This window comes from Meira miltonrushii (genome assembly GCF_003144205.1).
Source record: "Meira miltonrushii strain MCA 3882 unplaced genomic scaffold FA14scaffold_1, whole genome shotgun sequence".
Classification (NCBI taxonomy): domain Eukaryota; kingdom Fungi; phylum Basidiomycota; class Exobasidiomycetes; order Exobasidiales; family Brachybasidiaceae; genus Meira; species Meira miltonrushii.
The window spans coordinates 4,147,906-4,174,870 of record NW_020289943.1 but is presented as its reverse complement, the minus strand read 5'-3'; the positions used below and the strand labels follow the sequence as shown (position 1 = coordinate 4,174,870).

At 43.6% G+C, this 26,965-nt stretch overlaps 12 protein-coding genes across 12 annotated transcripts; 6 read left to right on the top strand and 6 right to left on the bottom strand.

Moving 5' to 3' along the window:
* Window positions 1–248: 248 nt before the first annotated feature.
* FA14DRAFT_119153 (uncharacterized protein) lies at window positions 249–713 on the top strand (the record flags this gene model as incomplete). Its single annotated transcript, XM_025496339.1, has 2 exons — window positions 249–362; window positions 432–713. 2 exons carry the CDS (start codon window positions 249–251, stop codon window positions 711–713), a joined length of 396 nt encoding a protein of 131 aa, XP_025358573.1.
* On the bottom strand, window positions 421–2,990 carry FA14DRAFT_159915 (WD40 repeat-like protein). The gene has a single exon (XM_025498450.1). The coding sequence runs from the start codon at window positions 2,971–2,973 to the stop codon at window positions 871–873; it is 2,103 nt and encodes a 700-aa protein (XP_025358572.1). The 5' UTR covers window positions 2,974–2,990; the 3' UTR covers window positions 421–870.
* Window positions 2,991–3,370: 380 nt separating this feature from the next.
* On the bottom strand, window positions 3,371–6,154 carry FA14DRAFT_163740 (uncharacterized protein; the record flags this gene model as incomplete). Its single annotated transcript, XM_025499839.1, has 6 exons — window positions 3,371–3,657; window positions 3,727–3,757; window positions 3,824–5,130; window positions 5,835–5,883; window positions 5,962–6,027; window positions 6,104–6,154. 6 exons carry the CDS (start codon window positions 6,152–6,154, stop codon window positions 3,371–3,373), a joined length of 1,791 nt encoding a protein of 596 aa, XP_025358571.1.
* Window positions 6,155–7,395: 1,241 nt separating this feature from the next.
* Window positions 7,396–8,653, top strand: FA14DRAFT_24720 (uncharacterized protein). Its single transcript, XM_025502069.1, has one exon. The coding sequence runs from the start codon at window positions 7,480–7,482 to the stop codon at window positions 8,194–8,196; it is 717 nt and encodes a 238-aa protein (XP_025358570.1). The 5' UTR covers window positions 7,396–7,479; the 3' UTR covers window positions 8,197–8,653.
* A 37-nt stretch (window positions 8,654–8,690) lies between these two features.
* Window positions 8,691–11,827, bottom strand: FA14DRAFT_24674 (uncharacterized protein). Its single transcript, XM_025502067.1, has one exon. The coding sequence runs from the start codon at window positions 11,637–11,639 to the stop codon at window positions 8,760–8,762; it is 2,880 nt and encodes a 959-aa protein (XP_025358569.1). The 5' UTR covers window positions 11,640–11,827; the 3' UTR covers window positions 8,691–8,759.
* Window positions 11,828–12,543: 716 nt separating this feature from the next.
* FA14DRAFT_24684 (uncharacterized protein) lies at window positions 12,544–16,223 on the top strand. Its single transcript, XM_025502068.1, has one exon. The coding sequence runs from the start codon at window positions 13,023–13,025 to the stop codon at window positions 16,128–16,130; it is 3,108 nt and encodes a 1,035-aa protein (XP_025358568.1). The 5' UTR covers window positions 12,544–13,022; the 3' UTR covers window positions 16,131–16,223.
* Window positions 16,224–16,427: 204 nt separating this feature from the next.
* Window positions 16,428–16,918, top strand: FA14DRAFT_119405 (putative MRPL23-mitochondrial ribosomal protein, large subunit; the record flags this gene model as incomplete). The annotated part of the gene is made up of 2 exons (XM_025496348.1): window positions 16,428–16,727; window positions 16,808–16,918. The coding sequence occupies 2 exons, from the start codon at window positions 16,428–16,430 to the stop codon at window positions 16,916–16,918; spliced, it is 411 nt and encodes a 136-aa protein (XP_025358567.1).
* A 178-nt stretch (window positions 16,919–17,096) lies between these two features.
* Window positions 17,097–18,094, bottom strand: FA14DRAFT_143190 (N-terminal nucleophile aminohydrolase). Its single transcript, XM_025497197.1, has one exon. It carries the CDS (start codon window positions 17,985–17,987, stop codon window positions 17,193–17,195), a length of 795 nt encoding a protein of 264 aa, XP_025358566.1. The 5' UTR covers window positions 17,988–18,094; the 3' UTR covers window positions 17,097–17,192.
* Window positions 18,095–18,266: 172 nt separating this feature from the next.
* Window positions 18,267–20,866, bottom strand: FA14DRAFT_159910 (uncharacterized protein). The gene has a single exon (XM_025498449.1). The coding sequence runs from the start codon at window positions 20,823–20,825 to the stop codon at window positions 18,342–18,344; it is 2,484 nt and encodes an 827-aa protein (XP_025358565.1). The 5' UTR covers window positions 20,826–20,866; the 3' UTR covers window positions 18,267–18,341.
* Window positions 20,867–21,024: 158 nt separating this feature from the next.
* FA14DRAFT_159909 (uncharacterized protein) lies at window positions 21,025–22,283 on the top strand. The gene has a single exon (XM_025498448.1). It carries the CDS (start codon window positions 21,043–21,045, stop codon window positions 22,225–22,227), a length of 1,185 nt encoding a protein of 394 aa, XP_025358564.1. The 5' UTR covers window positions 21,025–21,042; the 3' UTR covers window positions 22,228–22,283.
* Window positions 22,284–22,523: 240 nt separating this feature from the next.
* On the top strand, window positions 22,524–25,243 carry FA14DRAFT_159908 (uncharacterized protein). Its single transcript, XM_025498447.1, has one exon. It carries the CDS (start codon window positions 22,687–22,689, stop codon window positions 24,925–24,927), a length of 2,241 nt encoding a protein of 746 aa, XP_025358563.1. The 5' UTR covers window positions 22,524–22,686; the 3' UTR covers window positions 24,928–25,243.
* FA14DRAFT_24651 (galactose mutarotase-like protein) lies at window positions 25,044–26,693 on the bottom strand. The gene has a single exon (XM_025502066.1). The coding sequence runs from the start codon at window positions 26,567–26,569 to the stop codon at window positions 25,160–25,162; it is 1,410 nt and encodes a 469-aa protein (XP_025358562.1). The 5' UTR covers window positions 26,570–26,693; the 3' UTR covers window positions 25,044–25,159.
* Window positions 26,694–26,965: the final 272 nt, after the last annotated feature.

The following is a 26,965-nucleotide window of genomic DNA, read 5'->3' as shown; positions in this document are numbered from 1 at the left end:
CTCTTCCTATTTCTTCTTTAGCGCTAAAAATAAAACAAAGACACGCTAATCAAATCAACTCTTCTCCTGAGAACATATAAACTAGGAACACACACACAAGGGAGTAAACTTTTCGGGTTCAGAGTTGCATCTCCCTGTTAAAGTACATTACATGCATTCATTTCATTCACTCGGTACATTCAAATAGCCTGTTTGCCGTACAAAGCATCTTCTTCGTTTGTCAACATCATCAACCTTTACGTACAATTATGGCGCAACAATCACCTCCTGATCCAAGAACATGTACAATATTGTATAAAATATTGACACCTTCTGAGAAAGAATCACTTCCGCAAAATGAATGGAAAGGAACAGAATTTGATGTGAGTATATGCAATGCCAGGAACAGGAGAAGGCAAATCAATGTTTGACTCTGCTTTCCTCTCTTTCAGCAAAAAGACGGCTTTATCCATCTATCAACATCTCATCAAACAGCCGGTACACTAGAAAGATTCTTTTCTGCATCATCCGATGTTGGCGATACACTCTACCTATTGGCCCTACCCCGAACGAACATCGTTGATGCGCAAAATCGATTAAAATTCGAACCTGCTGCAGGAACGGAATTTGGTCATATTTATGGTACTTTGGATCCATCAAAAGATTTTGCCGAAGAATATCGATTGGAAAGAGGTTCGGATGGTTTGTTCAGTTTACCTGAATTGCCATTCTGATGGCAGGGTTTGGCCGATTAATCTGGATTGGGTTCACACGAAATGGGATACGCGCACACACACGTATATATGCAGGATATGCTCGCTTTTTATATTATGATTGCAATGGGATGAAATTGTACATGTAAATTGAAGTTTGGGTACTAGTGTTGTCGAATCATAACGAACCAACAGAAAATGGAACGACCAAGGTACCATTCCTGGCTTCTTTAAGCTTTTGCCAACGACCGCGAGTTGGCTCTTGTCCCAAAGCTGCAATCAAGATGAGAGGAGGTTCTGTAGAACCATCCTTGCTGGGGATCGGAGCAGCTTCTTCCTCTCCTTCGCTATTCGCCTCGCTAGCACCACCTTCCGCATCGCTAAATACCTTTTTGGCTCCGCCTTGCAGTCCTCCATGCCTTCTCCACTGATCAGGCTCAATCACGCTTCCGCCTCTTTTCTTCATGATGGATTTATTGGGATGCATAAGTTGCAAAGAGTTAACGAATCCCAGTGCGGGAACTTCGACAAGTGCAGAGAATGATTTGAGCGTGGGTGATAGCTTCCACAAACGAATAGACCCGTCCCACGATCCGGAAGCAAACACGTCTCCATATGGCAAACAAGTCAGAGATGTGATCCACCTTGGTTGTTGCTCAGTGCCTTCAGGACCTTGTTCGAAGCCATGTGCAGCCGAAAAGGTGAACACCGGCTTCTTTTTAGCCAACGACCATAAAGAGATCGTACCAGTATCACCACCGCTCAAGAAAGTGTGCTCATCAATCATTGCAACGGCATCAATGCTTCCTTCGATCAATTGCTTGCGTTCAGATCTAGCAATTGGACCTCCTTCTTCCTGTTCTTCTTCCATAATATCTCCTCCTTCCAAAACGTCTCTCATTCTAGACTTTGCACCACCACGGAATACCAATTGACTCTCATCGCGGACCTTCCACCAACGACAAGTTCGATCCCGGGCACCGGCCGAGACGGCTACCTCGCCACGCAGAATATCTAGCGAAGGGATCTCTTCCTGATGCCCGAAGAATGTCTCGACGTAAGATAGTTGAGAAATATCGAAAAGCTTCAACGTCCTGTCAAAAGAAGCACTGAATAGATCATAGGTCCCATGTCGGAATCGCAAAGCTGTGATGCTATCTCTGTGACCTCCTAGAGATTTGACAAATGATGTGAGTTCGTCCTTTGATGACTTTTCAATCGATTTTGTCGCCCAAATGCATATCCGCCTATCCTTCCCGCCCGTTGCGAGAAACTTTCCATCTTGACTTGATGTGAGAGACCAGATCTCGTCTGTATGTCCAGAACCAGCTGCAGGGACAACAAGACGACAATGCTCTTTGCCGTTTTCCCTTGCATCATTCTCGTTTTGTCCGTTATCTTGCTCTGCTGCTGCTGCCGCCTGTGCTCGTGCTCTCCTTCTAGCCGCACCACTACTTCCAGACTGTTTGCCGTTTCCATTTTTCCGAGCACCATTAACAGCAAAGCCATTTCCGTTGATTGTTTCCGCACTGGTAGATGCTCTACTTATCATTTCCACCATCTTTCCATCACGTAATCTCCAACGAATGATTCGTCCATCTTTACCTGCTGTCCATATAGAAGTACAATCATGCGAGACGGAAGCAGAAGTGACCGAAAGTCTATGTCCACGACAAGCAAGGATATGCGTTGTATCACCTTTGGGTGGCAGCCGTATCCGATCAGCGATCAAATCGTGCATATGCGTTGAATGACTTGCTGCATCACGTTGAAGTCTAGCAGAAATATTTTCTCGGTCCACATCAGCTGCATTGATCTCGCCTGCTCCCAGCCCATCTTCATCTTGATAAGCTCGTAAACTGTCCAAATACATCTTTGCTAACCGTACACGGGCTTCTGCAGGTGTTTCATCGATCGCATCTTCATCTGAAGCTTCTAAATCTTCTTCATATTTATGAGCGAGATCCATTGCTTCGATTCCTCCTTCATCCCCGCTATCAGCGTCATCATCACTTGCATCGGCTCTACCGTTCATTCGAGGTAAATTTTCATCATCATCGTCATCTCCACCTCTTCCTTTGCCCGCTTTTTCTCTCATTCGTAATCGGGAAGGTCCAGCAGCACCTGCTCTAGGTTGTTTGCTTCTATCTGCATTGCCACCTCCTCTTCCACCACCTCTTCCTGTTCCGAATTTCCCACCTCCCCTTCCACCTCTTCCACCTTCACTTTTACCGGCAGAATCTGTCCTCTTTCTCTTTTTTTGAAAGAAAGGATCAGACATGACTTGAAGTGTGAATGTATGATTGTAAGCAAAGGAGAAGGAAGTGTTATAACTTTAGGCACTATTTCTGCGCGTTGCCTTGTCTTCCAAAATTCTCAAAAAAAATCCTGGGCGTGGAGTACACGTGACGCGATTGAATTTGCTGCAATCATGCTATCCTCCATGGTCAATCCTCACTTCTCACTTTCAGTATACCATCAAGTAGCAAAATATAACAGTAAAACTACCACTTTCCAACGGTTATATGAAACTAGATATCACATTGGTAACAAAGCTGAGGTGACATTATATGCAAGAAGACGTGCTGTACACGGGTAACTTTTTGGTTTCTCCAGTCGTTACTGGGTAGGTGATGTTAAAGGTATCACAATCAAGAGTATGAATTTATCAATGGAGCCTAAGCAGCGAAAGATTCGTAAGTTGGTTGCCACATCTCACCCTCGACCCAATGCTTCAATTCTTCATCATCCATGCCCTTTGTATATCCATTATCACGGGTGAAGCCTTGCTTGTTGGCCATTTGAATAACTCGAACGGAAACATCTCTTGAGATATCACGCATTCTCTTGAGCGAAGGATAAATTCGACCTTCCGCCTTTTCTTCGTCATTCACACTGTCTGCTAAAGCCAAAGCAGATTCGGTAATCATTTCATCGCTGATATGTCCGCATTTACTCAATGCACCTGTGGGGAGAAGATATCAGAATTAGTAAGCTGCCGTTCTCAAAGGACATTATCATAGAGCATTCTCACCTGCAAGACCGATACCGGGGAATACGTAAAGCTGTAATTAGAGTAGAAGAAAATTAGTCAGATGAGAAAGGAAGAAAGAACAAGTGGGACAACTCACGTTATTGCCTTGTCCAGGAATGTAGTGCTTTCCTTCGTAGTCAAGTTCAGGGAAAGGACTTCCTGATGCAAAGATTGCAGTACCCTTTGTTGCCTTGATGGCGGTCTCGAAGTTACATTCGGATAGATGGCTAGGGTTACTGAGAGGGAAGATGATTGGGCGTTTGTTCAACTCTGCCATACGGCCCAAGACTTCTTCCGTAAACGTGTCTGGAACGGTGCTCAAACCAATAATTGCAGTTGGCTTGATATAATCAACAGCTTCAATCAACGACTTGCATTGCTTGCCTTCATTGTCTTCACGGGCAAAGTGAATCTTGTGCTCGGGCAGCTTGTCTCCACGATCCTTGGTTACCAAACCCTTCGAATCGCAAAGCCAAATACGTTCACGAGCTTCATCATCGCTCAAGCCTTGACGGGTGAAGAAGCTCTTGAGTTGGGTTGCAACACCAACACCTGCACTTCCGGCACCGAAGAACAAGATGCGTTGATCGTGCAATGGGCGTCCAGAAGCTTTACTGCTCAAACGAGCTGCATTGACAAATCCACCCAAGACAACAGCACCGGTACCTTGAATATCATCGTTGAATACACGGTGTGTCTTTTGATAGCGTTCGAGGAAGTGGAATGCACGTTCTGTGCTGAAATCTTCGAATTGTACGATCAAGTTGGGATACTTCTTATTGAGAGCATCCATGACTTCATCCATGAATGGATGATATTCATCATCACCGGCACGTTCACGGCGAAGACCGAGGTAGAGAGGATCTTCAAGCTTTTCCTTGTTATCGGTACCCAAGTCCACACAGATTGGGACCGTTGCACGAGGGTGGATACCAGCTGCTGCCACATACAAGCTCAATTTACCGATCGAAATTCCCAAACCATCCCATCCTTGATCACCCAAACCCAAAATACGACTACCATCTGTCAAAACGGCAATACGAGGAGCACCTGCTGGCACTGGCCAGTTATCAATCACTTCTGCTACTTTGCCCTTGTCCTCGAGAGAGATTGTCAAACCTTCAGGACGACGATAAATGCGTGAAAATTTTTGGCAAGCTTCTCCCACAACGGGTGTATAGATTAGAGGCAGACACTCTTCCGCATTTTGCATAATTGTTGCATAGAATAGACGAACGTTGGTTTGACGTAGTGAAGTGAGGAAGATGTACTTGCCCAAATCAGTCTTTTTGGAACGCAATTGATGCAATGTTCGCTGAACTTGTGTTGCTAAGCTTTGATGGGTTGGAGGTAAAAGACCTCGAAGACCCAAAGTTGAACGTTTTTCATCTCCAAAAGCGGTATCTTTCCAAGTGAATGGGTCGATAGCAGTGGTTGAATGTTCAGGAAGAGGGAGTGAATCGGTTAGTGATGCGACATTACGAGATTGGATATGGGATCGAGAAGAGGAGGCAATACGAGATGGTGAGGATGAGGAACACGCTGTTGAACGAGTAAGCGGTAGCCTAGAAGGAGATTTCAGTAGGATCTGACATCTCCCAGGTAAGAGAGACATTGTCTGTATGGGTATGTATGATGATGATGAATGAGAGAAGAGAACAATGTTTGCCCCAACCATTCTTCTTCTGGTTCTTGTCAACAATCTTCTCGTCTTCTCTCTTTCGCACAGGCTAACGGAATAAACAGGACGACATACCTCGATAATCTTATCAAGGGTCCTACTTCCCGTTCAAGGCAAAAGAGCAGAGTATGTACGCGAAACACACGAGTCATAAGCTTCAAGCGCGTATAGCGCACAATAATACACTTCTCCACAGCGCCACCCAATCCACCAGTCTTCTAGTGCCGTTTTTTTTTTCATTCTCCCAAAGTGAAAGCGTGAAACAGCTTAAAATGACAAGCAAAGTTGGAAGATGATAATGGTTGACAGCAACATGAAAAAGCCGCTCTAGCCGGTTCTTAAGGTTGATGCTTGAATAGCCGTTGTGATCCAGTCAGAACATCCCAAGCATGTCATCAAAAGTGGAAAGATTTGCCAAAGAACTTACCTTGATTGTAGAAATGGTCTCGTAGAGCGGCATAACCACCACCGTGGCCCTAGGTTGTAGTAAGAGAGGGGTAAAGACGAGTCAATCATCAAGACAGATTGGTAAAGATTTGACTGGCAAGACTTACTTGTGCACTATAATGGACTGAACTGCTAGATTTAAAGTCATCATAAGCCTTGTCATCTGGTAATGTCTGAAGTGGAGTTAGAATATCAGTAAAATGCTCAAAAGAGGCAGTTTATAACCACTCTCAAGGTTTAATCACTCACTTGTGGAGGTTTCTCACGACGAGAAGTACCGTTGGTAGCTGGTGGTGTCATTTTGTAGGGGTGGTAAAAGTGGTAAAGTTGGAAAAGTGGTTGATTCGATGTTTAAATGATGTTGCCCAATAAGAAAGATGATCTTTTATGATCTTTTTTAACTTGTTTTGGGATGTAGTGTTGGTAGGGAAGGATGAAGTGGAATCCTTTGATATAAATGAAGAATAATCAACTTTGATTGTCTTCTTAGGGTATACCCTGTTGGGATCGCACGGACAATACCAACATATGTCCAAAAGGATCGGTTTAAAAAGGCACTAAATCAGTCTTTAATTTTTCTCCGTCTTTTGTTAAAAGTCGGAATGGAGCTTCCTATAAAATATACACTAGACAATAAACAGCGCGCTTAATATGCCAATTTGGGTCCCCAACCAGTGTTAAGAGTATTAAGCACTTTTGGGGCTCATAAACACTGTTATAGAATAGGTGTAAGATATAAATGCATTCATTCAAGGTACAGCCTTGATTGTGGAGATAAAATTAATCCAAGCGGCTTTACCCGACAAAAGGCAAGTCATTCTTCTTCATTTGTTGAATTAAAGACTTTAATCAGGCTCAAAAGACAAATCATTGATCAGAGTGCTATAAGTGAATTGAATCCATACACCTTAAGAGCTTTAAGCTTTCTAAGCGATCAATCATATGATCGATTTATTAGAAGTCTTTCGATCATACTTATAAAGGTTGATGATATCGATCTCAGTATAAGACATGACGAAGTACATAAAGTCCTACGGTTGTATGCACCCCGCATCTTAGAAGAGTCATTCTACAGATGGCTTTCATACCATAATAGGTTAAATATAGATAGCATCTTATCTGTCTGATAGCTTTCATCGCACGCTAAAATAGGGACCATCTATTCACAACTCATCTCCCCTTACAATCAAACCATCCCTACAGCTTTCACGAGCAGGATGATCGAAAGACGTATTAATATGTGTAAGCGGATCTTCCCTGTAACTAATAGCGTAAGTTCCGCTAAATTGACCCCGCACGTTAGTCACGAGATCAGCACAGATTATTCCGACTTCCGGCTTACTAAGCATGTCGAAAGTTCGTTAAATGTACACCTCCAACACGTGCACCCACTTTTGCGCCGCAGAGTTAAAGTGCGTCTAGCAAATGCAGTTCTGCACACAAACTCACTCACGTAAAGCCTTCACACGCACAAATTCGGCCTTTCTGGAGGTAGTGCTGCACGCAGCGTACATCGAGCAGCCAAACTTGTCTGTGTACTTCTCGAATCAAGCTTCGTTGTTCTTTCTTTCTTTACGATTGCGACTGTCATCAATCAATCGTCCCTCTTTTCGACATTTATCATCATGGTTGCCACAGGACGTAACAACCCAGCCAGCGCCAACGTTGGCAGCATGAGCCGTACAGCCGTGTACACCAAGAAGGGCTCTTACAAGCACAAGGGTGTTCGTAAATCCACAGGACCTGCTAAGGCTCAAGAGCAACCTTCTTCAGTCTCTGTTGACATCAAAGGCGGTAAACGTTCAAAGCCATCAGTCAAGGCTCAACGTTTCTACCCATCCGAAGATGTTGCCGTACCAAAGAAGAGCCGTAAGACCCCTGGTCAGGCAAAACTTCGTCCAACTATCACACCCGGTACCGTTTTGATCTTGTTGGCCGGTCGTTTCCGTGGAAAGCGTGTTGTCTTCTTGAAACAACTCGCTTCAGGTTTGTTGCTCGTCACCGGTCCATTCAAGGTCAACGGTGTCCCCATCCGTCGCGTCAACCAAGCCTACGTCATCGCCACATCCACCAAATTGGACGTTTCAGGTGTCAAGGTTGATGCTAAATTCAACGATGCTTACTTCAACAAGGAAAAGTTGTCTGGTCCCAAGCCAGAAGCCTCTTTCTTCGCTGACCCAAAGAACAAGGCCGCACACCCAGAAGCAAAGGTTGCTGACCAAAAGGCACTCGACAAGTCCATCATCGAATCCATCAAGAAGGGAGGACCCGCATTGGCTAAATACTTGGCTGCCACCTTCTCTCTGTCCAACGGAGAATGCCCTCACGCTATGCGCTTCTAAAGGTGGAGTGGAGCAATTCTCTCATCGCCATCATTTTGATCTCGCACCCACATACACATTTTTTCTTGATACGTCTGCTCGGGTAGTTGCGAAGGCGTTTTGTACTGATTTATATGCCAATGAATGAACTACCCAATAAGTGATGACTGAAACAGTGAGTAACTGTACCAGCAATGAGATTGAGTGTTGTGAGAGCGTGCGACTTTGTTACATGACTGGGAAGTGTTAGGCTAGGAGGCGGCTCATTTCGGATACATCGTACATCGATGGGTTCCAGACGTGTGTGCTTTCAAAGACGACATTCAAGGTACCGGCGCCATTGTTTTAGGTGACTTTATCAATACTACTTAATCGGGAAATAAAGTATCTAGACGTTTAATATTAGAGTAACTAATAATGACTTAAATAATAATTTTACCTATGTATTTCTCTTTCTTTTGATGTTCATCAATCGATCAGTTTACTCTCTCTGTCTGATTGTTCTCCACGCTTATCTAGATTTCACAAAACTCAATAGATTGCTTCAGTTAATGATAATATACAAATTGTACAGATGATTCTACTCATTGTCCGGTCACTTGTGCATGCAAACCGTAAACTGCATCGCGGATTTTATAAAAGTTTCTACTTGCATTTCCTTCGATAACAATTTCGCCTTGGTTTTCCTTACGAACGGTGACTACATCATCTTCGGTTGCATTTGCTTTAAAAGCTGAAGCACCACAAACAAGTGTACCTTGACCGATAAATTCAGATGGAATTGCAGGTCTTTGTGTACGTGAAAGTGTTTGTTTGAGCGATGATAGTTTCAAATCACCAATGAATAACGTTGTTGGCTGTAATTCTTTCCTGTTTCCTCGTTCGTTCTCCTGTTCATCATCAAGTGCAATCACATCATCACGAGGTTCAGCATTTACGTCTGCATTCTCATCCCCTTCCTCTTTTATTGTTGCGGCTTGCACTGGCTCTAGCATGGGAATTGACGATTCAGTTCGGAAATTGACCTTTGCTCGCAAAAGGGTCACATCGTAATCTTGGAATGAGCTGAAGCGTACAGAGCCCATAATATCCTCTCCCAGATTTACTGTGAAATTTGCTGTGGATTCACCGATTTCAATCTTTTCACCCATTATGGGCATATAGATATCTTTCGCCGTCCTTCTCAAGATCTTTCCCATCGCATCCTCCAATGCTTGACGTTGTTCGGCACTATTTGATTCCACAAAGATTACCCGTCTAGGCTCCAATTGAGGAATGATTGTTCGTAATGCTTGACTATCTCCAAGTCCGTCCATTTCGACAAAGAGCAATTTACACTTCAGATGAACATTAACATTTTCTACCACAAATTTGGTCGGAGGTTCACGTTCTTTACGTTTCTTTTCTTCCTCTTCAGCTTTTTGTGCTTGTTGCTTTTGAAATTGCACTCTACGATCTTCTGCTGATTGGGCTTCGATCTCTTCTCCGCCCAGTGCTTCCAATTGCTTTCTGCGGTGAAGCCACTGTCTCAGATCTAAGGTCTCCCCGTAGCCATCAATTCGCTTTTTTCGCTCGACTACAGGGAAAGTACGGAAGCGAATACCAGTTTTATAGCGACCAACAGTTCTTTCTCCTGATGATTCAACAAAGTTATTAGCTCTGCTCGCATTGCCTTTGAGATAGATATCGAAAGATATCTCCGGACCTCCTTGACCCTCATCTGCTTCCATACCCTGCCCCCGATTCTTGGCTTCCTCTCCAGTAGCTTCCTCTAGCATATCCTCCTCTTCTTCATCAGACTCATCGTCAGACGAACCTTCTCCATTCGACACGTTATCGTCAGCTTCAATTCGCCGGGTTGAGCGGGCTAAAAGTGCTCTTTGCTGAGCTGCTCTTTCGTTGGCTGCTCTGATAGCCTCATTGTGAGCTTCAAGTTCTTCGCCTTGTAGCGGAACTTTATCATGAATCTCGATTTTCAATTTGCAGTTTCCCTGGATGGGTTCGCCTTGATTTCCCAAACCTGGCTTAGCGGTAGCATCTTGACGTTTCTCCCATTCATCATAGATTTGTCTTGTTAACGAGTTCGGTTCGCCTTTACCCGTCAATACAATCACGTCTTTCTCGCTAGCTGCCACACGAGCGACCAATTTTCGAGCTGGTCCATGTGTCAAGCTTGGTGGCCATGCTAGGACAACTTTTGCATCAGAAGGGGACAGTGCTTCATCCATCGCTTGCAGAGAAGAGAAGATCCTCAAGAACTTAAAGTCTAACGGCGAAGAAGGCGCCTGAGCACCGTTGTTCGATCTATTGTTTCGAGGCTTCTTTCTTGCCTCACCTTCCTCTTCTTCCACACCTGCTTCCGCAGATGCCGTATTTTGACCTTTTCTTGCCCATTCGCCTGTCATCCATTCCATCAACGTTCTTGCACGTTCTAACATCTCTCGACCGGTTTGACTGACAAGACAAAGCGGAAAGCGTACATGTGGATATGCATATGCCCAATGTTGATCGAGCAAGACTAAAAGTTCCAACAATCTACTGGCAGCATCGACGGGGATCAAGACCGTATTGCCAGCACGAATGGTGTTGTGAATCATATCCAAAAGAGCCGTATCTCGTTTCCTCCGCTGTGTATTTTTGTAGTTGAAGCGTGCCATAGAGGTGATGAGCAAATCGGGTCTTCGGATTGCATCAGCGATTGCATTAGAGCTATCTTCATCTCCATCACCAGATCTGACAGACATTCCTGATGATGCAACAAGAGCAGTACCGTCTATATGCCTTTCTCTGAAGTGATTCCAATCTAATGCGATCAATAGTGTTCCTGATGAAGGACTGCGTAACTTCCAAACGGCACCTCCTAATGTATGACCAGCGCTATATGCAGTGAGCGTGAGACCGGCACAACGACCATCCAGATGAGTAGGCTGTAGGTAGCGCAAAGTGATGATCTGCTCGAATGCATCATTGACCTCATCCGCAGTCGCTATACACCAATGCGGTTTCTGCTCAGCAGTATCTTCCTGGCTCTGCTCATTTTCGTCCGTTGTTTTGCTGGAGGATGGATCCAAATCGTTCTCCGCACGTATAGATTGTATCGATTCCAGAACTGTCAATCGACCCATAGTTGCAACTGGTAGAGTAGTATAACATGGTGCTGTCAATCCGAACCTAGCCTTTGCATATGCATACAATCCCAGATGGGCCATACTGGAATGACATAGCAATACCAAATCGATGGTAGGCGCAATCTCTCGCAATTTGTCGTCTAGATCACCTCCGTTTTCGTTGAATTGAAATGATTCTGGTGCACCACAATCGATCAAAATTCGAATATCATCCACTTCTGCCAAATATGCCAAAGCTTTCACATGTTCCACTTCTCCTTTTTGAGCTTTCTTTCCTTTGCCTTTTCCTTTTGGAACCACACGATATGGCTCTGAAAGGGGAGTGAAGATGATCATCGCAGGCCAGCTAAGAAATACACAACACCTACCTCCCAGTAGGATGTCAAGTATACGCCTGTGATGGAGGATCAATGTAGCAAATGACAGAAGAACCTGTCCAAGTGGTCTCGAGGATATTTACGTGTTGCTTAAATAATCAATTGCGAGTATGTCGGTTAAATTGATATCTCGACATGTTCGCGTTACGCCCATTGGAATCAATTTTCCGGATCACAATCTTTCCCCACGTGTACAAAGTGCATCTTTTATTACGCCACAGTGGGACTCTAGCATTATTGTACATGTGGCAGTCCTAATGCTGCTAGCATTCTTATACTGTCTTTTGGCTTCAATGTGTTCCTGATTGCTCTTTTTGTCACTCAGACACATACACACTCTACGTAAGTTCACGAAAAACCACATGTCAAAGTGCTTCTTTGTGTTCATCTTAGCGTTTGGAATACTAATTTGACAAGTGGGTTAAATGACGCTAGATGAGATTGTGAACGTGTCAATTTGTTGTGAGAAAGATTGTTTGAAAAGGTTTGATTGATAGTATTAATTGTTTGAATCAGTATGATGTGTTATTCCTTTCAAAGATGGGAATTACGAATTGGAACCTTTTTTTGTGGTGTCATAAAGTGTAACCAGCGGTGCGTAATCGCGTTCTCGGCACGGAAACCTTTTACCGTCCTTTTCTTGAGTTCCTTCTGTTTGTGGCGGAGGAGCCAAGCAGCAAGCAAGCAAAAAAGGAAGCGGAGTGCAAAGAAGGAAATCGGCTATCTTATGAACTGTCTAACTGTCCACATTTGTTCCTGTTTTTAAAGTTGACTGTATGTATTGTACTAGGCTTTGTCCACATGGAAAAGAACGCATTAAAAATCACACGGCATGAATAAAAGGCGGCGGATCAGCGTATACAAATGCAACATAGTCTATTTTGAGCCTCTTTTTTATATTTGTATTTATTTGCCTGGCATTGCTTATGCACTAATCGCCTGCCAATAAAATAAGGCCAGCATATGGAGTAGTAGCATACATGCACACGCATCTTGTGTCCTGCTTTTATATGCAATCTTCTCCATCATCTTCTATCATCATCATCAAAGTGCACAAATCCTACTCGATCTTCTGACCATACAGTCTATTCATCAAAGGTGCAATACAGATGCTGTGAATGAATGGCATCTCAATCAGGTATCGAAGCAGAGCATAACTTACTCCACCTGTCGTACTTGACAAGTACAATCGTGGACTCCCATACGACAGAGGCAAGATTGCGATCAAATTTAAAGCGAATGGAGAAAAGACAGTTCGGTCATTCGAGACAATAGTGAGCTCTGCAACCACATCACATAAAGCTGTGTGTATCATCTCATAAAGGAAGACGGAATCTCCACCATGCCGCTCTCACGTCAGTCCAGCTTGAAAGGCAATCAGCCAATCGCTTCGCCAACTTCATCTTCATTCAATACCTCTTCCACATCCTCACAAGCCGGTAAAGCACCAATTCGAACAACCTCCGGTACAACAACAGGGGTGTCCATATCTCCAAACATATCATCACCCACAACAATCAATGGAAAAGGTGCGGCAAATAGTTTCGATCTAGCAGCACCTTCTCCAAATCCACATGGAGGCGTTATTGGGGCTGGTGGAAGGAATACACCGCAATCGGCTTCAGTATTCGCCAATTCAGGCAACTTCATAGTCAATCGACCGGGTTCGGCAAGTGCGATCAACAGGAGGCGAAGCGAACACATTGCTTCACCCATCGATCAACATTCTTCGCATCAGTGGCCATCAAATTCGCCAACCTATGGACAAAATCAACATGTTCATCATCCACAAAGCGCAACAATCAGTCATTATCATCCTTATCAGAACGTGTTTGAGGAAGAAGGCATCACATTTGAAGATGATGAACAGGATAAAGGACACGGGGCTAGCAGACGTGCCAGTGCAAGTTTCGCTGCCAATAACAGCGGAGGAAGATGGACACCAACAATATTGAGTAATATGCTCCGAAAGGCCGAAGGACGTTTTTCGCCTGTAAGCACATTTACGAATCATAATGCGGCAGCAAGCACAGCATCGTCTTCGCATAAGAGTGCCCAGCCTATCTCGCCCCGCTTCAAAATGGTGACCTCTGAACCAGAAGAAATGGCACAAGAAGACGAAGAGGTTGCTTACGACACCAACGATCAACCTGCACTTGGTGGTCGCAAAACTCCTGCTCGCTATCGTCCACAAACAGAGAGCGGCCCGAAATTAGGATTAGTGATAGAACAGCCGTCGCAAGAAGCATCGAATGTGGTCATGAATACGGTGTCTGGAAGTGGGTATGGAGGAAGGAGTGCCTCTCGGAATCATAGTAAGGCCAATGGCGCTTATACTCCTTCCTCGCCTGCTACAAGGCAAATGCATCCTCTTTCGCACGCTCATAAAATGTCAACAGCATCCTCAACGTCTGCATCATCCCATTCGATCAAGATGCAGTCACCGCAAATGATGTCGCATTCCCGTCATGCTTCCTTACACAAAAATCCTCTACAATCTTCGCCAAATATCGGGCCAAGTTCTGGCTCAGGAGCAAATGCATCTCCATTGATCGTTCCTCAAGCAAGACGAGGGGCGATCAATTTACGCCATGCAAACAGGAGAGGAAAGAGCGGCGGAGGGGGTAAAAGGCGTAATCGTGTGACCTCTCATTCGGTACCTATTCATATTCAAGTCGTTCGCATATTAAAATTGGTCTTTTGGGCATTACTGCATCCTTTGGGAGCCTGTAAAAGCTTTTCTTCATTCATTACCACAACGATGCACGATATCGATAAAGCTTTTCGTGATCCCAGAACGGGAAATCGCGTTTGGAGGCCTGCATGGCTAGGAGCATACGTACCGCTTTTGATCTGGCTTGCTGTCAGTCTGAGCAGCACGTTTACCGTTCTGGTATGGCATACAGAAGTCTTTCAAGGTTTGGATAGATTGTCGCTATATCTGCAAAGTCTGGGATTGACAGGTCGTTTGATCCTTGGTTTCTTGATTTTTATCACAACTTTCCCGCCTTTGCCTCTTTATTCCACTTTGATCATCTTATGTGGTTTCAGTTTTGGCTTGATTCAAGGCTTTATCATCAGTTATATCGCTGCTCTCTCAGGCGCGATAGTTGTCTTCGTTATGAGTAGAAGCTTCCTCAAAGGATGGATGGTCGGTTTGCTCAATCAAAGTGGAGGATTGAAGAAAGTCGTTCGAGCGATCGAAAAGAGACCTAAACTTTTGTTCCTGGTCCGTTTAGCTCCTTATCCGTACAATCTTATGAACACACTTTTAGCAAGTTCGCCAACATTGACTTTGAAGACGTACACGATGTGCACTGCTTTGGCTTTACCAAAATTATTGGTTCATTGTGGATTAGGAACGACGATCAAGAATTTTGCTGCTTACAACGGAGCGGCTTCTTCGCCCGGTACAAACGCAAAAGGTGAACCTCTGATTGGGGATGATCATGCGAACACAGATCAAGCAAAAGCCTCTGAAACGGCTGAATTGATCAAGCACATTTTCGGTCTCGTTGGTGTTGTGCTTTGTGTGGGTATTTTTCTCTACCTTTTCAGCGTTGCAAGAAAAGCTGTGGACGAAGAATTAGACGAAGATGAACTAGCGGCAGATGAATACGAATTGATGGCCACCGATGAAGAAAGTGCGGACGGGCTGGAAGAAGATGAGCTCAATATCGCCAATGCAGGTTTTGATAGCTCGCGAAATGTGTCAAGTGATGGATCACGCGAAGATGTGAGTGGCAGTCAAAGGAATTCCTCTCAAAGCTTTGTTCGCTCGAATGGAGTGCAATTCGCTGGTCGAAATAGCAATAGTGATGCAACGCTTGTCAATGGAGGTGGAATGTTGAATGTGATGAAGCATAAAGCACACGAATCAACTGAAGGCGCTACGCCGCTATTCATAGCTCCTTCTTCAAATGTAGACGGAGGTGTACATGGAGACGGAAGTGGTAATACGGCAAAAGATGGCGGTTTCTTTGGTGCTTGGGGCTATACACCTTCTTCTCGTCCGATGACTGCATCACAATCGAACAACAGTGTAGGCAATACTTTTGTTTCAAAGAGGTATATGGACAGTCAAACAAGTTTAGTGGAGAGTATTGCCGAAATGGAAAAGCATGCAAATGCAATGTCAGATTTCGAAGGAGATCATGATATTTACGGAACGGCGAACGATCAAAGACATGATATCAGTATAGAATTTTCACCACCTCCGATCAAAACCAAACATGTCAACACCGTAGCACAACAAAGTGTTATCGGCAATGATGATGAATTGGATGGCGAACGAGAAAGACAATCGCTCTTAAATGTTGATCGAGAACGTGCTTCTCGTAGAAGTCAAATGGGATATGAAGAAGATCATTTTGGCGGTGTTCAAGGTCATGAGGTGGATGATTCTCGTGCAATCACGCCTAGAACGACGAGCAAAGCAAGCGTGAATTAAATCAGGATACTTTTCTTCTCCTCATGTACATTCTCTAAACATAATCTTGTAATATTTCATATAAAAAGCATCGAATTGGTTGGCATTCGTACCATATGAGTGGGGAGAAGGAAGGAAGTGAGAGGAACACGTGACAGATTTTTCCTGAATGAGCGCGCTTCTGTTGGATAATTTATTGTTCAGGTAAAACGCCTAAAATTAAGAATGGCACTGGGAAGCTTCTTCCATCAAATCCCAATCGATCATTGCGACCTTTTGCTCCTTTATCTGTCATATCGAAACCTATCAAAAGGCAAGATGTCGCAAAATGTTGGAAGTACGGCATTAGCCATGGCACGAACATGGCATCATGTTTCAGCAAAGAATGCAATTTTAGGTAAATTGGCAGTAGATATTGCGGAATTATTGATGGGAAAACGTAAACCAATTTATGATCAAGCTATGGATATTGGAGATTATGTCGTAGTTACCAATTCACGTCACGTTGCCGTTACAGGAAAGAAAGCACATCACAAGCTGTATAGACATCATACAATGTATCCTGGAGGATTGAAAGAGATCAAATATGAAGATATGATGGAGAAGAAACCGGATGAGGTGAGTTATCGATGGTTCTCAGAACCTCAATCAAGTTTATTCAACTTTATGCTGATCCGTCTTTGACTTCTACTTTTCAGATCATTCGAAAGGCTGTATCGGGAATGCTGCCAAAGAACAAATTCCGCGATAGAAGATTGGAACGCTTGCTGATATATCCCGAAGAAGAGAACCCACACGAGGCAAAGTGAGTATTGTACAACATCATTGGACAATTTGACAGCCTTTCCTGACATTTGCTTCCCCTCTGCTCTATTCACAGCATCATAAAACGATACGATCTAGGGGACAAGTTCAAAAAAGCGAAATCGACCGAGGAGAGCGTCTAACTTAAAAGTCTCATCAAAACTTATATCATCATGTATTTTTATCTGTACCAGCATAATCAGACAATCGTAGCTCAATTTAGGTCTTACTGCGTTATATTGACTGTTATGATCGTATATGTACAAAGAGATGCGTTGCTCATTCGCCTACACCTGATGCCATAGAAGCTTGTGCGCCTGCTGTGGCGGCCAATCGTGTCCTTCTCCTTTCTGCTTCTGCTTCACGTTCAGTTTCGATTTCTTTTACGACTGCTTCTACTTCTGCCAATTCTAGATTGCGAACTTTACCATGACCTTCCATCAAAGCGATTTCGATATTCTTTGCTCCTGTTTGAACGACTTCCAATAAACTCTTGATAGCAAGTTTGATTGTTTGATCTTTTGACATGTTATCTTCATGATTCTTCTCCAGGAATTCACGAACAGTTTTGCTTGATCTTCCGATCGCACATGCTTTCCATGCATTATACATTCCACTTGGCTCGGTTTGATATAGTCTTGGTATAGATTCACTTTGATCGAATCCAATGATCAAAGTAGAAATTCCAAAAGGTCTGACACCACCAGATTGTGTATAACGTTGTTGAATACCTGCGACATGACGAGTGATATAATCAATCGTTACCGGATCTTCAACGGTTAAACGATGTGATTGACATTCAATTCTTGCTTTATCGATCAAAATTCTTGCGTCTGCTGTTAATCCTGCGAAAGCCAAACAAACATGATCATCCAACATTGCAGTCTTTCTGATCGTTCTTGGATCTTGTAATTGTAAAACTGATTTCTTTTCAACTCCCAAAACAACAACATCTTTTCCCTTTACACCGACTGCACATGTTCCCTTGTTCACTGCTTCTAATGCATATTCTACTTGGAACAAATGTCCGTCTGGCGAGAAAACCGTCAAGGCACGATCGTAGGAGCGTGACATGGTTTATGTGTTGTTGATGTTGTGATTGGCCTTGTTTCAGTGAAGGATGATGACGATCTGAAGAAAGTACAGATATGTTCTTGATGTTGCTCGAGAAGGTTGTGCATTCGCGTCCTTTAAGTGAGCAGTTGCTTGTAGAACGCGCGGCTGGTAGCAAAAGCAGCACAACCTCAGTGTTACTTGCAAGCATGGAAGGCCTGTGCGCTGCAACTAAAAAAATGTCCACCATACACTGTGCCATACTTACGCACGTCCGAACATCACTCCCAATCAAATGGTAATGACAATGAAGAAATAATTGCTAGAATACTATATGGGTATTGATACATTACTAAACACACGACTTTATATTCTTCACTCCTCTTCATCTCCTTCTGTCCAACCAACTCGGACAGCTTGGGTTGTGCTTTCGTATAATTCCAACTGTAAAGCAGCCAAAAAGCATGGAACGCTACAGCGATCAGCATTGAGCCAATATCGTTTGAGATTGGCCACATTAGCTGCCCCTTGTCTTGCTTCTCCGATCAATCGCATATTTGCAATATCATCTTCTCCTGCATCAAATGTTAGCGAAGTACCTTTTGATGTTCGTGCATATACTGAACGTAATTTCACCTTTCCACGAGAAAGAACATGCATATCATACCCAAACAAAGCCTTGACGGCAGCAACGTACTCGGTGGCTTTTGCACCAAAGACTTCTTTCAGTCGATCAAAAGCTTTATCGCGATCACGCATCGTCTGTTGTAGCTTGGCGTATTCGTCCTTCATATTCTCTAACGACTGTGCTGGAATCATTCCGCCATCGGTCGAATTGATCGATCCATTATTCGATTGCCCAACCCGTTCGTTGAGATCTTTTACTTGTTCAATCAATTGAGCATTCTCCTTCTTCAAAGCATCCAAAGTACTCGTTCTGATCACCCGATCTCTGCTCACGGGATTATCTTTGAGTTCCAGAACTCGCAATTTGCTTTGATCAAATTCACCTCTACCTAGTCGAACAAACAGTTCATCGTTGGATTTGCCCAATGAAATGCACTGCTTCTCCAATTCAGCGTATGATTGCTTTGACTCCTCGATGAGCTTCAGCAGTTCCTTCTCCCGCTCTTCATGTGCGCTTTCCAATCGATTCTTTTCGTCAGCAGAGATTCCACCGGGGGCATTGAGACCGGACAAGGCATTTTGGGCTTCTTCTAGTTCAGCATAGACCTTCTCCAATTCATCGTTCCTTGCCTTCAGCTGTTCTTCCAACAAGGCAATTTGTTCCGCCGAAGCACCATCATATTGGACAGACATATTCTGTGCTTCTTGTTGATACGTTTCAAGAAGGCGCTTATAGTTTTCCAATTCCATCACAACGGCTTCTCTTGCTTTTTCGCTTTTCAGTCTTGCTGTCTTACTTTGTTCGAGTTCAAAAGATAGTTTATCCGCTCGAGCTGCTTCAGCCTTTTGTGACTCTTCCAATTCGATTTGTTGCTTGCGCAGAGTATCTGCTCTTTGCGTCAACGATGCACTTCTCGACAAAAGTCCTGCGAAAGCTCCTTGCAATGTGGAGAGGTATGGTCCAACGGTTGATACTGAAACGTTGGCTAGCTCATCAATCTCTACCGCTTTTGCATATGTGTCCGAATAGGTAGCAAAAGCTTCTTGGTAAGCAGATGTTTCTCGACCGGTCCGTATAGATTGTTGCCATTGCTGTTTCTCATTCTCTAAGTCTTGAGCCTTTGTCTCTGCTTCGGCAAGTTTTCTTCGAATCTCGTTCATGACGCCCACCTTTTTCTCAAGGTCTCGATTCTGTTCCTTCAGAGCTTCTACGCTATCTTTACGTGATTGTAGATGCTTGTTATCGTGTGAAAGGGTGAGGTTTTCTGCTTCCAATTTTCGGATCTTTGCAAGAAGGTTGTGAAGTTCTTTGGTCAATTTAGCAGACTCTTCGTCATCTTTCCTTCCAGACTGTAATTGTTCCCGCTCCTTTTGCCAATCCTCTTCTAGACTTTTCAACTGATCTTCTACTCGTTTACGAGCCTGTTCTTGAGCTTCCGCTTCTTCAGCCGCTCCGGCGTATTGTGCTTCCAATTCGGCAATCTTGATGGATAATGATGTCTTTGTTGTTTGTGCACTCTGAAGAGCCTTAGCTTTTTCCGAATCTGCTTCATCGATATGGGAGGACAGTTCATTGTTTCTTGCTTGAAGTTCATTTGCACGCTGTTGCAAAGCTTTCTTTTGTTCTGCATTCGTCTTTCTTTCTTGGACAAGATCTTCATTGAGTGCCTCCCATTGACGTAAAAGACCAGCCCTTTCCTCCTTTTCTTTTTCCACTTCCCTGCCTTTCGCATTTAGTTCTTGCTGTAAACGTTCATACGCTTGTTGGGCTAATAGCTCTTTACGTTTGTATTCTGCTTCCATTGTAGAATGATCATGAGCGCCAGAGCTAGATGCTGCCAATGAAGATCGTGCAGATCCACCGCTGGTCAGGAAAGGTCTTTTGTTCGAGCCTCCGTTTGGAGTAGCATGATTTGTATCTTGTATTCCCGTACTGGATATACTCCTTTTCGCTGCAGATGAAGGAGGTACAGCAATTCTACTAGCCTGTGGGGTTCCCTTTGCTAGTCCTGAAGGAGCATTTGTACCACTTGTGCTGCCAAATCCGAATCGTCTTGGTGGATCTGCGTGACCATCCCGTGATGGTGGACGATATCCTCCCAAAGGACCTCCGCCTGCTGCTGCTGTTGAAGATGCTGATGCAAAAGCAGCACTAGAAGGAGAAGGAGCTCGCTTTGGAATACCTCCGATATTGGAACTTGGTCCGGGTATACCACTCCTCCTTCTATCCATGGCGGGTGGAATGTGTGTGTGTGTGTGTGTGTTTGTATGGTGGATGGCAGTAAAAGTGTTGGTTGATCTGCAAAGCTTTGTTCCTGTAAAGGCTCCGAATACTTTCTACGCGTTTCAAGCAAGTACGAACATTTAGCCCTATTCTAACTCTAGGCTTAAAGCGTGTCGATTACACTCTTTCGTTTTGCATGTCATTCATCAATTGCTTTTGATGGCAATGGATGTCTTTCAAATTCGATTAGACTGTATCGCTTTGGTCAAAAAGATAAATGCATCTCAACAAGCGATAGCAAAAGTGGTGGATTTTGCCGTTAAATATGCTTCTGTAGCAGCAGATGACGTTTGGGATTGCATCATTACAGAATGCGAAAAAGCATCTTTGAATACCAAGCTAAACATATTGTTCTTGCTTGATGCTCTTTTGCTCAGTATTGTGGATCCTGTTGGTTATTCCTCCTTTTCGGATCCAGGCTCAAGCTCTACCAAGCTGGAAGGTTCTTCGTCATCAAATTCATCAATCACAGCCTCAACATATTTGACCTTAGCATCCCGAGATCTAGGTAGGATTGTGCATAGCGTTGTACCAAAAGAAGATTGGGATGCCGTTCGAATGAATGCGACAGATACGCAAAAGGTACTTTCATCATGGAAACGAGTAGGAATGTTTGATTTGGCAGGAATAGATGCGAGCATTCATGAACTCCAAATTCGTAAAGAAGCTCTCTCTAAACTTCCTTCCTCTTCTCATACTCGATTCTCAAAGCAAGATACATTGAGAAGAATAGAAGAAGATCGAGAGCGGCACAAAAGATTGAGGGAGCGAGTTTGGATCTTACCAGCAAAATCATTCGCAGATGCTGTTCCCCAAAGGGCCATTCCTGCAAGCAATAAGCCTGCTCTCTCATCTGCAAAGAAGATAGAAGGAGCAAAAGCTGCATCATCTTCCACGACAAAGCCTGATGCTTTGAACATAGAGTTCGATGATATGTGGGAAAGTGTAAGCGATTTAAATGAAGATGATTACGACAAGATGCAAGATATCGATCGAAAATGGTGGGGTAGCGTACCCTTTCATGAGAAGCAGCTGACGATGGAGAAGGAAAGATTGGTAGCAAATCAACCAGATGTGACGATTGAGCAAGATGATGAAAGGAAGCGAAGACGCTCGACCGAATTAGAGGAACAAACAACGCCAAAACGCAAAAATGACCAGGACGATGAGAGGAAGGATTATTCTGATCGGAAATCGCGTGATGATAGACCACCACCCAACAGATGGCGAAAGATTGGGCCATCGCATCATTCAGAGGGGGACAATAAATCTTCAACATCAAGAGGTGGATCGTATGAGAATAATTGGAAGAGAAGGAATAACAATCAAAATAGGAGAAATCGTTGGTAATCAAACACATGTACTTTATTCACTGTATTATTCTATCAATGTATCATTTAAAGGAAGTCATCCCAGCCATACGATGATGATGAGTTTAATTAGGATTGTGTAACGCCAAGCTTTAGGCACAATTTCGGCGCTCTAGCGGATATTCTAGTGAAAGTAATGATTTGTTTGGCTTACGGTATTAAGCCGGCAGAAGTATTCTCTCTCTTCTTATTTTATTCAAAGCGCCGGCACACTCTATTTATGCAGACAATTTAAGCGGGCTTCAAGCAGGAGCAGTATTGGCAGTCAGGGTGCTGTATTCCGTGGTCTCACATGAATTGCTGTGGAGTATCGTCCTTCTTTTAACATGCTCATCCTCACTTATCTTGCTCTTCTTTTTTATGTTATATCGACGATTGACATTTAGAGTAGAGCCACATTCTATAAACAAAGCGATGCTATCCTACTAAAATAAAGAAAATGACTATGTCCGGTGATCCAAAGTCACCGTCTTCCCGCGGTCATTTGATCTTAAAATCTCACTCTCCTTTACCTCAATTTCGATGTGCGATTCCCGTTCCTCAATCATCAGCTCTGGTATCGCAATTGAGGAATACAGTCTTGGCAATTCTTACCGGTCAAGCGACAGCAAAAGATCCATCATCCTCAGTCACACCAAATAGTACGGATGCGGGATTAAGTTATTCCGAACATCTTAAACAACAAACTCTACACGAATGGAGATTGAAAGGTCTCGTTTTAGAACTCAAACAGAATGCATTGATCGCTCCAGAAACACGACAGCATATGGATGATGAAACAAACGGTGAACACGAACAAAGAGGAACAGGTTTCGTACTCGCTGACGATCATGAATGCGCATTATTGGAACATGGGGATGAAATCAATATTTGGTTACGTGAAGGACAAGAGATCGAATCTTTACGTTTACCAAAGTTGTCCTCAAGGCACGAATATGGACTACCCAATCAACCCTCCTTGACCCGATCTGGAACCCTCCTTGGTCCACCACCACCGTACACGAGCATACAGGAAGAGTACGAATTTGGAGTTCCATCGGCAACATTGATCGAACCTAGAGAACCATCTTCGCATTCTTCAAGCGTTTCAGCACATCCTAATGGACAATATGAAACTACCATGAGACACAAAAGTACGCCCGCCGGCTGGCATAGAGTCATGTATTTAAACAACAATAATGATGCAAACGGGGTGAACAACAATACCACAACGAAGCCGGCAAGGCGCAGTAAGCCAAAGAGACTTATGTCAGAAGGCTCAAACGGTTTAGTGGATCAGACACCGAAGCCAACCAGACGTAATTCGTCCAATGTTCCTGCTAAACCTCCGATTATCAAAGAATCGAATGATGGCATAGTATCTGAAGTCAGACGATCGCCTTTGCATTCTCCTCCGACTTCACCATCCATTTCAAATAAAGAGATTTTGATGTCACAAGCAATTACAGAATCTGGCCCTTCAAAAGCAGCTCGAGCAGAGAGGGAAAAGTTGCGAAAAGCTGGTCAAAAGTCCATGCCCTCGCAAGCTCTAATTATCGGACCTGGTGTACAAGGCAAGGTTGGAAGGGTGAACAGTGGCGGTGAGAGTAGCAACAAAGGTGCAATCACCCCTCCTGCAGAAGGAGTAGAAGCTGGCGAGTATGGTAACATGGAAGCCTTCGTTTCTTTCACTGCTGCCAGTTCTGAGGTTCATCAGATTAAAAGCAATGCACCTTTAGGATCCCGGAGAATGTCCAGCAGATCAGGAACGTCCGGCAAGGATGAGCGATTGGCAAAGATTACCGAAGCCGCTCGAGCTTCAGGAGAAGGACAAAATGGTAGCAATGGACGAGCTTCGGGTGCCTCGCTTGCTTCTGGATTGGCGACAAACAATGGAGGGAATGGGGAGGATAATAATACAAAAACTGGAAAAAGCAAGCCTATCTTTAAGAAATACGTAAAGCTTCCGGAGAAGCCAGAACTTCCACCTATAAGAAATTTACTTCCATTTGAGAAAGATGATGGCCCGGCAAGTGAAACATTAATGCCTATGCCGGAACCTTCGCCTGCCCTCATTCCACCTGTGAATGATGCTACACCTGGTAGTAGCCAACAAAGTGAACGTGAACTGCAATTGACGGAAGATGCAGCTTTGGCTCGTGCTTTGGCCGAAAGCTTGACTTACGAGAGAAGTCCCTCTACTTCCAATCCTCCTACACCGGGTCTCAGCACAAATAATCGAAGTATGACTGCCTCACCTGCTCAGCTAATCCAATCAAGGCCACAAAATCTGGCTCGGAAATCATCTTCGAGTGCGGAAGCCTCTAAACTTTTGAATCGAAAGACGAGCAATGATGCAAGTAAGCTGGAGCAAAAGAGGTCCTCAACGCAACAAATGCCTGGAATTGTACGACAGAAAAGCGGAGGTGCGATAAGTAACGGAAGCGGCGGAAAAGGAGATGAAGTACAATTGAGCAAAGCGGAAAAGCGTTATAACGAAGTAAAGAAAGCATTAGAAGCGGAAAAGAATAAACAAGCGGAACAAGAACGTAATCGAAAAGAGAAAGCGCAAAAAGAACGTGAAGAACGTGAAAAGTTCTTACAAAAGATCGAACATGAAAGAAGACAAAAACAAGAGAAAGCAAGATGGGAAGTTTGGGAAGAAGTTCGATCCCGTCAAACGAAAGAGCAATCTCGTTGATTTTTTTCTATTTATCATTAACACCACTGTATATTTATCGGTTTCCATCTTTTCCATTTTCAGCACCACATACATATTTTATCATTTCATTGCTTCGGAGCATATCACTTCCCAGCTCACAGACATTCGTGTGTTGTGTGCAGATGAGAAGAAAGGAAAGCTATTCTATTTCGATATATCTCTGTCATTAAATGATAAAAATTAGTCGAAGAATGATTTGTTGAAGCGGCCCTCAAACCCTTTTGAATACTTCTAATTCTACCCAATTTCTATATTGTTCACCTTTACGTAAAACTGTATCATCTTGAGCGAATTGTTGATGTTTTTCATGAAGGAAAGTTCCGTGTGGATGGGAGAATTCCAAAGCGATTCCACTTCTTTGATGATTTCCCAATCCTTCTTCACCTGGATTAGAATGAAGTTTCTTCTTTGCGCCACCACTCTCTTCAGCTACAGCAGGATGTGGTGGTTGACTGTTTGCAGTGTATACTTGAACACCCGTTTGATTGGTTCGAACGGTTAAAGTGACTTGTGAGCTAGGAGCATGCAAAATCATTCTTGGTTGTGCATGCAATGCTTTTTCATATTCAGATTGATTTAATTTTTCAACAATTTTCTTTTCCGGTGCTCCCCATGTATAAAATTGATCGTAACCTTCATGTCCACCTTTATGAATGATTGTTTTACCCAATCCTTCTTTTCCTTCATTTGACCAATCATGCGGTGTGTTTTCGGTTTCCAATAAAGTTCCTGTAGGTATCCATTTTTCACACGTTCCGATAGCATATAATTGAGGCTTTCGTTGTTCGTCAAACATTGGAGGAGGGATCAAACGGAAGGTATGATTTTCAATCGTACCTTTGTCTTGTGAACGTGCTTTTGCATCGGAAGTGCTTACATTGAAAGCCCAATGATGAGTCAAATTGATAGGTGTGGCAGTGCACTCACCGTCCACCAATTTGGCTCGATATTCCATATGGAATGTACCAGCACTTTTACCAAGATTGGCTGGTGTTGTTGTAGAGGTAGAAATGCTTTCATTACCTTCTTTACCGGGTACGATTGCAAGACGAACTTCGATCCGAATATCTCCAGGATAGCCTTTCTGTTGTCCACCAGGTGCGACACCTTTACTTAATAAACCAAAGATGGCTGAAGAGCCTTTCGCAGTAGAAGCAGATTCAGGGCCGAACAATTGCGATTGATCGGACGATAAAGGTTGCCAAACCAATCTGTCAAAAGGGCCAACTTGAGGAACTAAAAAACCATTTCTTGGTATTTGACCAAGCTGTCTATTTTCCTCTTCTGGTCCTCCATGCAATGAAACACCAGATTTTGAAAATGCCGAATATTCTTCAATATCAATCGTTTGTTGATCATGATCGAATTTATGTTTTCCCACCGGTAATCGGTTTGCATATCGTCCCACCACCGGACCTAAAAATTTTCTACCGAATCTCCAATGATCTTGAGGAGATTCAGGTCCGATTATGACATCATGTTCGAAACTTTCAACAGGATCATCAAAGATCAATCTTGTCACGTTTAAACCCAATGGGATAATATGAGCCCGAAGAGAAAGTTGAGGATGACGAATGATTGTCTCTTCGAAGGGATCGATGAAATTACCGTTTGAAGACATTTTGGCAATGTTTGAGAGAAGTTAAAGATGGTGGTATTAAGAGAAGACAACAGGATGTCTTCATTTTAAGAAGATTAAGCTTTATGTATGTGGGGGAAGATTACTTTGCGCGCGTTCATACTGGTTTTGTGCACATTTTCTCAGAAAGGCCATGAGAAAAGGCTGTAAAAGTACCTTTATGCAATAGCTTAAACCGGGGATCTCGGTATACGCCGGTAATCTCTAAAAGCCTGCTTAATGTCAACTCTGGCATCCACGGAAGTCAAAAAACATGCTTCTTCCCTCGGAATACTAACATCCGTTCAGAGCAAAGGCAAGAAGATACTTGGATGAGTTGAAAATAATTCTTAGTCAGCTTTAAAAGACAATCTAAATGATTTATATTTATCTTACAAA

Coding starts and splice junctions, on each gene's coding strand:
- FA14DRAFT_159915 (XM_025498450.1), bottom strand. CDS start 2,973: ATGTCTGATCCTTTCTTTCAAAAAAAGAGAAAGAGGACAGATTCTGCC.
- FA14DRAFT_24720 (XM_025502069.1), top strand. CDS start 7,480: ATGGTTGCCACAGGACGTAACAACCCAGCCAGCGCCAACGTTGGCAGC.
- FA14DRAFT_24674 (XM_025502067.1), bottom strand. CDS start 11,639: ATGATCATCTTCACTCCCCTTTCAGAGCCATATCGTGTGGTTCCAAAA.
- FA14DRAFT_24684 (XM_025502068.1), top strand. CDS start 13,023: ATGCCGCTCTCACGTCAGTCCAGCTTGAAAGGCAATCAGCCAATCGCT.
- FA14DRAFT_143190 (XM_025497197.1), bottom strand. CDS start 17,987: ATGTCACGCTCCTACGATCGTGCCTTGACGGTTTTCTCGCCAGACGGA.
- FA14DRAFT_159910 (XM_025498449.1), bottom strand. CDS start 20,825: ATGGATAGAAGGAGGAGTGGTATACCCGGACCAAGTTCCAATATCGGA.
- FA14DRAFT_159909 (XM_025498448.1), top strand. CDS start 21,043: ATGGATGTCTTTCAAATTCGATTAGACTGTATCGCTTTGGTCAAAAAG.
- FA14DRAFT_159908 (XM_025498447.1), top strand. CDS start 22,687: ATGACTATGTCCGGTGATCCAAAGTCACCGTCTTCCCGCGGTCATTTG.
- FA14DRAFT_24651 (XM_025502066.1), bottom strand. CDS start 26,569: ATGTCTTCAAACGGTAATTTCATCGATCCCTTCGAAGAGACAATCATT.